Source organism: Dreissena polymorpha, chromosome 13, assembly GCF_020536995.1.
Source record: "Dreissena polymorpha isolate Duluth1 chromosome 13, UMN_Dpol_1.0, whole genome shotgun sequence".
Classification (NCBI taxonomy): Eukaryota; Metazoa; Mollusca; class Bivalvia; order Myida; family Dreissenidae; genus Dreissena; species Dreissena polymorpha.
The window spans coordinates 46,721,511-46,732,564 of record NC_068367.1 but is presented as its reverse complement, the minus strand read 5'-3'; the positions used below and the strand labels follow the sequence as shown (position 1 = coordinate 46,732,564).

The 11,054-nt window shown below is 34.3% G+C and overlaps 1 protein-coding gene across 3 annotated transcripts in view; it reads right to left on the bottom strand.

Annotated features, from left to right (window-relative positions):
* Window positions 1-3,795: 3,795 nt before the first annotated feature.
* The window catches only part of LOC127854992 (insulin-like growth factor 2 mRNA-binding protein 3), a 63,795-nt gene continuing 56,536 nt past the window's right edge, over window positions 3,796-11,054 (bottom strand). For all 3 annotated transcript variants that reach the window (XM_052390218.1, XM_052390216.1, XM_052390217.1), the window contains one exon: window positions 3,796-9,982. In XM_052390218.1, coding sequence (XP_052246178.1) covers window positions 9,758-9,982 — 225 coding nt within the window. In that variant the 3' untranslated portion in view covers window positions 3,796-9,757. The remainder of the gene's footprint in view (window positions 9,983-11,054) is intronic.

Sequence of the window (11,054 nt, the reverse complement as noted above, 5' to 3'; positions counted from 1 at the left end):
CTATTTTGTTCCTTCTTCCCGTGTCGCAAGAACAATTTGTAAAGCAGTTATGTTGCGTGTAGATTTAAAGCACGATGCATGTAGATCTAAAATAATCATTTAAGCACACAAATTGTAGAAGTTTGATGAAAATTGCACAAAAACTATATTAAAAAGTCTGAAAGAACTGTGGGGGAGCGGCATGATAACCTTGCACAAATGAAATAAATTGAGCAGCTTTCTGAGAAAACTGGGCTTAATGCATGTGCGTAAAGTGTCGTCCCAGAACCTGTGCAGTCCGCACAGGCTAATCAGGGATGACACTTTCCGCCTAAACTTGATTTTTGGTAAGGAGGGACTTCCTTGAAACTAAAAATTCCATAAAAGCGGAAAGTGTCGTCCCTGATTAGCCTGTGCGAACTGCACAGGCTAATCTGGGACGACACTTTACGCACATGCATTAAGCCCAGTTTTTTCTCAGAACGCGGCTCATTTCATTAGTCCATTATGAACAGATTGCAATTCTTGAATGTTGTCAGGATTGTGCCACAACATTTACGTAAAACATCTCGTACTGGGCCATGGTTGATATTTTTGCTTCCTAAACAAGTTATTAAGACAATATAAAAACTTGCAACATTATAGACTACTAGGAGTTCGCCAATCTTTACAAACACAGAAACATTTTCAAGACCCATTCCACACAAAAAAAATTTATAAATATTTCATAATTTAATTAAATACATAGTATTAAATATTTTGATTAATCAAAACACTGTCTTTTCTGCGAATGATCTTTCAAAATCTATCCATGCTGGATAAAGTTACACCCAGGACATATGAAACGGCAGTATTTCTAAGGAAAGTAAATTGACATTAATTTCACTTAAAACAATGAAAATTTTGTGAGAAATGCATATATATTATGTTCTATACTCTAAAGCACTATTCATCTAGTGAATGGAGAGTATGAACCCAGAATTTTACGCCAAGACTGGTGGATTTTTCTTCAGAAACTTCATTTAATTGAAAAATTCCATAAAAGCAGAAAGTGTCATCCCTTATAATCCTCCACCCAGTTTTCTCAGCGCCCATATAGTGTGCTGTATGCTTGAAACAACACATTTATTTACAAGTTTATTTACTCCAGCACAGGCTAACGAGCCATCACACAAATGCAATTATCAAGTGTGCCATTTTAAGTGTGTCATATTGTATCCATTTTTGTCTACAGGTTAACATCGGACAAAGTCTCTATTGATTTCTCCTCTCTTTCCTTTGATCTTAATATGTAATCTTGAGCTTTGAACGAAGGGCTTGGTTCTCAAGCGGCAATTCCATTGCAGAAGACTTCTTAATTCTGCTCTCTGCTTTCATTTGACAAAAAGATCTGGATCTAGTGCATGATAATTTGTCAAACACTGTCTTTTGCGATTGTTATTTAAAAATGCATCCATGCTGGATAGTTACACCCACAGGGCATACAGTTACAGGTTACTTGGATCTACGAATCCGATTTGTACGGTCGACACTATGTCTCACAACTATTCATTTGTCGAGGTGTTTTTTTTTAATCCATCTATGCAGGACTGAGCATTTGGGGTGAATTCTTATAATTGATTTTGCATTGTGTCCTTCACCTTTACCCAAAGATTCCGGTTTTCGTGTAAGACCCCCAAAAGTTGAAAACACGTTGAACAAAGTTATGATCTTGACAAAATGCATAGGATAAACTCTTAAATTAGGTGTTTGAATTGAGACCTTTGACCAAAGAGCCTATAGTGTGACATCAACACTTCATCCAACCATGCTTATCTCTTAAGTTTTTTATTATCCATACATGCCAGAAAGTTTTTTATACACACAAAGTGCATAGGATAGACGTCTTTTTATGCTTTACCTTGAATGTTTATCTGGATCAGGAACTTGGTTCAAAAGCTTATGACGTTGGTTCTGTAAAATTATTGTATACAATCAATCCATGCTGGAAAATCAAGCAAAATCCAAAGACTTTTGACCGAAATTTGACCTTGAATTATGACCTTGACCTTGTACATTAGGAAATGGTTGTTGGGAACGACACCAAGCCTCGTCATTTTCATCAATGTTCTTATTTGAAATTCTATCTATGCATGTTAATTGTATGCCCCAGACAAGTGCTTTGGATGATCTTTTATGCCCTCCTTCGAAGAAGAGGGGGTATATTGCTTTGCACATGTCGGTCGGTCCGTCCGTCAGTCCATCCACCAGGTGGTTTCCGGATGATAACTCAAGAACGCTTGGGCCTAGGATCATGAAACTTCATAGGTACATTGATCATGACTGGCAGATGACCCCTATTGATTTTGAGGTCACTAGGTCAAAGGTCAAGGTCACGGTGACCCAAAATAGTAAAATGGTTTCCGGATGATAACTCAAGAACGCTTAGGCCTAGGATCATGAAACTTGATAGGTAGATTGATCATGACTTGCAGATTACCCCTAATGATTTTCAGGTCACTAGGTCAAGGTCACAGTGACCCGAAATAGTAAAATGGTTTCCGGATGATAACTCAAGAACGCTTAGGCCTAGGATCATGAAACTTGGAAGGTAGATGGGATCATGACTCGCAGATGGCCCCTATTGATTTTCAGGTCACTAGGCCAAAGGTCAAGGTCACAGTGGCCCGAAATAGTAAAATGGTTTCCGGATGATAACTCAAGAACGCTTATGCCTAGGATCATGAAACTTGATAGGTATATTGATCATGACCCGCAGTTGACCCCTATTGATTTTCAGGTCACTATATCAAAGGTCAAGGTCACGGTGACCTGAAATAGTAAAATGGTTTCCGGATGATAACTCAAGAAGGCTTATGCCTAGGATCATGAAACTTCATAGGTACATTAATCATGACTCACAGACGACCTCTATCGATTTTGAGGTCACTAGGTCAAGTTCACGGTGACCCGAAATAATAAAATGGTTTAAAGATGATAACTGAAGAACGCTTATTCCTAGGATCATGAAACTTGATAGGTAGATTGATCATGACTCGCAGATGACCTCTATTGATTTTCAGGTCACTAGGTCGAAGGTCAAGGTCACGGTGACCCGAAATAGTAAAATGGTTTCCAGATGATAACTCAAGAACGCTTATGGCTAAGATCATGAAACTTCATAGGTACATTGATCATGACTGGCAGATGACCCCTATTGATTTTCAGGTCACTAGGTAAAAGGTCAAGGTCACAGTGACAAAAACCATATTCACACAATGGCTGTCACTACAACGGAGAACCCATATGGGGGGCATGCATGTTTTACAAACAGCCCTTGTTTTTTATAGATTTGACCTTAAATTATTATCTTGGGGTGAATCTTATGTGAAAACTCCGTCTCGTCATGCTCATCAAATCTTCAAAAATCCATCAATCATAAACACTTGGCTAATTCCCTAATTTGAGCTTAACCTTGAACCTGTTTCTTGTGTGCAGAACTCTTGTTTCATCATGCTCATCACTTCCTCAGTTATTTTTAAATCTATCCCTGCCGGACAGTAATGCTCCCACAAAACAGCCCATTTCTAACAAGCAAATAATTACAAAATAGTAATAATTTATCAGATATGAAAGTGATATTGTCCATTTTTGCAGGTAAGATGCAAATTCGAAACCATTTACTACTTAGTTGATTTTTTTAAGTATTTGTCGAGAGTTTTAACTTTGAACATTACAATTTGCTCAGTATACACTTATACACAGTGACCACTGCGACTTGTCCATGAAGAACACGGTGGACGCACCAACTCAAATACAATAAGAGAAAAGAAACAATTCTATAGTTTAAACTTTTTTATTCCTGGTAGAAAATGTAGCTGGCAATACAATCATGCTGTGATCACCTAAACTCCAATATAACACAGATTCGTATCTACCTTTCTTTCAACATCATAATTGACAATACACACGGGGTATTTGAACATGGCTTCGTTACAAAATTGCATTTGACTGCCTGTGAACTACAGATCAATGTATATTTTTCTCCAGTAACTACTTGTCAAAACATTCGTCCAACAAAGATGTATTGATATACTATGCATTCTGTTGGGTGAATTCTTGAACAAGTAAATAATACCTTCAACAGCCAAAAACACAAATAAGGCTCCCTGTATAGTGATGTATAAGAGAATATTGAGAATTAATCAATGATTTTAAAAAGAAATACAATTTGTCTGCAGTACAAGGCTGATGGTAAAATTTAAACAAACAATCTAGGTAATTGATTTTCAATTAAGTAGACTTTCCAAATTCGTTTCAAATAACAGCATTTTAATATTTAAAGTCCAGTGAACACAGTCCTGTCTTAACCATTTTGTGAATTCAGCATAACAACAGTATCTGCTGGAATTAACTTGGCAGAAACAACAATTGCACGCTCAAGCCACAATTTGCAAGGTATCAACATCACACAGTAGGAAACAGATGTGGTTTCAAGTCTTCTTGCACAGTAAATGTTAACAACTTACATTTTCCAGAAATGACACAGAAAAATAAAATAAAATAGAACCCATTTCCACCCATGATGGTTTGAAGCAGTTTTTGTGCTATACTTTACTCAAGATGCAGCATATACTAATTTCTGTCAATGAATGTACATCTGTTTACGAGACTGACTGTTGGTTAAGAGACTTTTCTATGAGCAGCAGTATGAAAATGGATCTTATGCCATATGCTGCCAGTAAGGCTCCAGACCAGCCTCAACGCAGTCTTCCCATATGCAACCCTGTTCCCTATCAGAACATGAAACCTTGCCGTTCTTTATAGCCTCTGACAAGACTGCACACATGCTGGTCTGCAGTATTACTGGCCGCATGTGGCATCAGACCCATTTTCGCAAATCACAGCTAATAGTCTTCCTGTATCATGGTAAAATACAATAGTCCTTCGCTAACCTTTGGCAATTTCAGATCCAGACAGACACTTGCTTCTCACAAACATATCAGCCATCTGCAAAGTGATGTGCCAAACATGTTTTAACACATAGTACTTCCTAACAGTGTTTTAATCAGGCGTGAAATGGGTTCTCTCCATTAATTATAACTACCTACAGAAAAACCATGGAATACAAAACATTATTGAACACAAAAATGATGTACGACAAAATGGGGCTCCACTTTAGCTCAAGGAATTTAACAGTTTATCTTAAGAAACATTTTTGGAATCAGCATAAACCAAATAATTGTTTTACTATATAAATACTTGGGTCAGTTGGCAAAAAAGCCAAAAAGCCGTGATTGTAAGGCTTCTATCAAAAAGCTATGGCAACAATAAGCAGAGAAATTGGAAAAAAAAAAGTATTTTTAGCTAGTAACTCCCAAGCTATTTCATAAAACAGAGACAATTGAACAATGAGACACCATTCTGACAGGGCTCAAAGTGAGAGTTTTTAAAAAGTATTTCTAAATTCAGATTCATTTCTGAACATGGAGAATGCGAAGCAGGGAGAGCTTGTCTTACTTTTTCTATGTGAGTGTTCTGTATATCTTTACTAAAAACCACAAGAAAGGCTTAAATATAGGCTTCTGATATTAAACAAAAGTTTAGAATATAAAACTCTACATATGATACAGTTTGTTATATGTGAATATAATACCAGTTTATAAGCACTGTTAAAAAAAACTACATATTCAAAATCGGTGTACTATTAAAGGCAAAGACAGGTTTTTTTTGTATTATATATTTTTTGGTTGCTCAGTGCCTTTGTCTAATTTAGTGATACAAAATCATACAAATAAAAAATCTGAAAAGAAATTTCTTAACATATTTTTACCGCCAAAAAAACAATCAAGCACTATGGAGGACAAAGATGTTCTACTTGCATCCATAGCAAATTTACTGCGTTTGAATGTAACAAATCTTATAAAAATTCAAACTCGCACTGGACTATATGCTGCTTGTTTGAAGCCATTTGATAAAGGAAACATAGCTTTAACGTTGATGTTTCAACATATTCAATTTGATAATTGCAGAGAACATAACATGCTTTTTTGCAACAGAATTCAAAAATATTTTTTATCAATGTTAATGCTACACTAATACACACTTAGCTGATAGAGCAAATGATTACAAATTTTAAAAAGACAACTTTTTGTTTTAAATTTCTTTTTAGCAATGATTTAAATGAATCTTAAATTTGCCAAGTGAAGTACTGAACGCGGGATCAAAAATAACAACACAAATTACATGAAAACTAATAATTTGAAACTACCTTACTTACATTTTTTTTAGTAAACATTTTATTTTACTTTGGTGCCTTTCAATTGGAAAAAAAGGAAATTTAACAAAGTGGAATATATTGCTGTTGACACACATTAAGATTTCAGTGCAATTTTTTAATCATTAATTTGGAAATCCAGTATTTACTTTTTGTATTTTAAATGCATGCTTAATCTATATTTTACACTTTCATTTACTTATATTCTTTTTTTCTAAGCAGATGGCACTAATAAAAATTTCTTCTTTACAGATGTTTGTTTTTTTAATTTTGCTCTCTTTCTGCTATTCATCCAAACTTTCACAAACCATGTTATGTTTCACAAACAGTTGATTGCATCACATTGATTGTAAACCATTTACTTGTGCAATCACAAGGTCCATGGAAATTGTTTGTGAATAGCAGAAACAAAACAAGTGGCCTTTCCCTAGCTACTTTATCACTCCATAATGACAAAAATAATTCATATTGAAATACATGCAGTTTGTGTATGTGCATTTTTTTGTCACACAGTAAACATTTTCATTTGTAGTTCTTTAAGATGTACATACTTAAGACCCGCAATGCTGCTACACATGTATTACGTTTATTTGTTCAATTGATTGGGTTTTCTGCATTTTTTAAAAATAGTTTTGCATTTATGTCTGTTTTCTTTAAGAAGTGCTAGGGAAAAGCAGGATACCAGGAAATACAAGTATTTCCTTAAAAGTGAATGTCAGACGACTTCAATTATCTTACAGGACTGTGTTCAAAACATGTGTAACATGTCTGATGTTTTGAACATAGTCCCGGACAAAGTTTATTCAAGGCAACTGATATATGCTCTGCTAAACAGACTATTTACCAATTGTCATGAAGAAAAATGATTTTGATAAAATCTCATTGCAGTGTCAGATACGAGTTGTGCTCTGATGCTCTGACAAAAAAAGCTTTAACCCTTTGCATGCTGGGAAATTTGTTGTCTGCTAAAATGTCGTCTGCAGAATCTCTAAAATTAGCATTTTCTTCGATTTTTTTTAAAGAATACTATCAGAATAGCAAACAGTTTGGACCGTGATGATCCACGTTCTGTGGCGTCTCATCTGGATCCAAACTGTTTGCAAAGGCCTTTAAAATTCGGTTCCCGCACTGAAAGGGTTAAAGTGTAATCATGTGCATAAACATATCCTCCCAGATAAGCTTGTACAGTTCGAACAGGGACAACACTTCCCAACTTTACCAGATTTTCATTCAAAAGCGACTACTTATAAACCAAAAAATCCTTAAAACAGGAAAATGTCATCACATATTATGCCTACTGCACATGATAATCTGGGACAAAACTACACACACATGCATTATGCCTCTTTTTTTTCCATATTGCAGATTTGTCGGTTAGTATCAGTTACCAACAATTGCACCTTCAATTATTTGACACTTGTAATAAGGTATTATCATAACCATAACAGCAATACAAGCAAATACAGTCTGTTGTTCAACAGAACATTTTCAACATTTTTAAATTGGCAGACTTTTTCTCTCATAGAAGTCATAGAAAATTCCAGCTTTTACTGAAATTTTCTTTGAAATATCAACATCAATGTTGGTAAAGCTGGATGACAAAGATTGGAACCCACTATCTAATTTACCATTTAACACATTAAACTTGGTTGGTTGTGTTTGTTACTAATGAACAAGAAGTACTGATTTGCTTGTATTGAACAACATTTCAGAGGAAATAAATTCAAACAGTTATAAAAAGAAAATACGTTAAACAAAAACTGTCACATTACATTTTCCATGACAAAGTTTGTGTTTAAAACATTTCCTTTTTCTCAATAAATGTAAATTACTTTAAACATTTAAGTGTATTTTTTTGGTATTAACTAGTGAAATTCGCACATATGTATATTTCATACTGTATGTGACAATTTTACCAGCTATTTTTTCTTTTACAAACAAACTCAGTTTTAATGTCAGTATTTTCTCTAAAGTAAAATTCTCAATAATTTTTACAAAAAAACAGATAATAGTTCAATATATACGTTTTTCTCAAAACATTGTATTTTTAAAGAGTATAATATCATTTCAAAGAGTTAAATGGTTGTTGCAACTTAGGGTTATCAAAAGATATTGTTCATTTCAGTAATCATTTATTATAATGATTTTTTATTCAGAATTTCAGATAATAAATCCAGAGAAAATGACTCAATAAAACGATACTGAACAGTATATACAAGTTTATAAATATACAAAGTAAGAAATAGGATCACCATAAGTAAATTGGCTTTCAACAAGGATTTGAAACAATATTCATAAAACTGTTGTTTTTTTTAAGATTATGTAGTTAAGCAATTTAGAAACAATTGAATCTATTGTTTGATGGAAATTATTAACAGTAAGTGGGATTGTTGAAGACTGACTTGAAAAGACTTTGTTAAAATATTGATCAGGATACAACATATACATTACTTTTGGGAATTGAAACAGTTAACGTATTACAATATCATTTAAAGGAAATTAAGAAAAACATTTATTTTCCATGAATCATAATACAAAGTAGAAGTAGTGGAACTGCAGAATTTACAAATACTAAAAGTTCGTAATAATCAATCTATACTGAAACTGTCAATATACAAAGAGAACATCAAACAATACAATATAAGCAAAATTGGAGCTTTCACTTTTAACATTCTTGCCTTGTTTATTCAAATTTGATTCCAAATATTGGAATCATTGTACAGATATGAGGTTAATTTAAGAATTAAATACAAATGTTTCAAACCTATATTGCATTTAATTACATTTCCTCCATAAGGAAGTGCATGGTAACAGAACAGTAAATCGCATACAGACAGAATGAATTGAACAGTGTTTGAAATAGTAATAGGTCAAGTTTTGCACTATTTTTTGATACATTGTGTTTCGTTTGAATCGACAGCAGGTAGATTTGCACCTTCAGCCAGTTTAATGCCCATTCTACCAGAAATGCCAAAGATATCATTGTAAATGTGGCATTTTTTCATGAAGATCCAAAAAGCGGACACCTTCATTACTTTTTTAAATAACAAAACAAACAAGTATCAAAAATAATTTTGGTACCTTAACTGGCCTTAAGTTACAAAAGTTAACAGCGACCATTAAATTATTTGTTCTCACAACATGCACCAAATTCTCGCTTCTTGTACACAAGAAACTAGACATGTTCGTAATTAAATACTTCAACACTAAACAAATATAACCCAAATGCCATTTTCACGACAAACACGTACACAATCTTCTTTGCAATTATACCATTTCTTTTTAAAAGTGCAAACATTTGTTTAAAGTTTTCTGCACGCTTTTATGCAAAGAAAAATTAAGGTTTATCAAAACATGACCTTCAAAAAAAAATTTTGACTGGTTTAAACTTTGACATCATTTTCTTTCAAAAAGACAAATGTTAACGTAATTTCAGGCATTTTCATCTACACACTGTACAAACAAACAAAGCACAAACGCTCACATAAATGTAACATGTATAACAAAAGGGAACACATTTGGTTAGTTGCCATTCATCGCCCGACGGTGATTGGGTGGACCGGACTGGCCTCGTTCCATGGGCGGACCCTGTAACGCCTGGTTGAGCAAACCACGAATACGACGCTGGGCTGATTGGCTGGCATAAAAATGTCCAAGAACTGAGACAGGGACCTCCTCATTATCGGGGAAACCTTTAGTATCGGGTGTCTTCACTATAGCACCTGTCACACGCTGCATTTCCTTTACCTGTGTAATACAACAATGTCATGCAGAGTCATACTTCATACATCTTTCGTATTAAAATGCCTTGCATTCGTATTAAAATGCTTTGCATTTAACCCTTTGCATGCTGGGAAATTTGTCGTCTGCTAAAAAGTTGTCAGCTAAATTGTTAAAATTAGCATTTTCTTTGATTTTTTTGAAAGAATACTATCAGAATAGCAAATAGTTTGGATCCAGATGAGACGCCACGTTCTGTGGCGTCTCATCTGGATCCAAACTGTTTGCAAATGCCCTCAAAATTCGGTTTCCGTCTAAATGTGTAGTATGAAGTTTATCATGACCTTACGCACCTAAGGCTGGATTATGTGAGGACCCACAGTGTGCCCCAGCTCTCCTACCAATTTAGCTTACAAGACACGAATTTTGGGACGAATGTTTGATTACAATGCATTTTACAGCTTTACAGTTTTCTACTGAAAACTAAAAAGTTTTGGTGTGGTTGTTTTCTGGAGCAAAGCCCAGGCACCATGAAGGAGTTGCCCACCTGTCCTTAATTGTGACCAACTAAAATCACAGACCTGTTTACCCTACCGATTGCTTCTCAGTAGTATGGAGGGCATCTCTCAGTAGTTTTGGGCTGTTGTCAGTAGTTTTAACCTTTTCAATCATTTTGAGCATTAAAACACCATGACTGGGTCACATATCAGTTTAACGGTACATAAAGCATTAGATGAATTTACTTGCTAATAATTAAATCTGTTAAGTGATTTTATTTGCTTTTATTTGTTACAGCCTTTGCCATTTGGTTTGGGAAAAATGGCGCGATAAACCATGAAAATGGAAAAAATAGCATGATAAACCATGAAATTGGGAAACATTAAGCATTATAAATATGATTATAAGTAACAGAATTAAAATTGTTTTTAAGTGCATGTTTGACAGCATTTTTATATTATAAAGTGCTGCTTTAATGTCTTCTCACAATGAAGACAATATTTTATTAATATCCATCCACATGCATACACATGTATTAAACTTACAATAATCTATAGATTCTTAAATACACCATTTGATCATAAGCTCTTTAAGAGTAGCT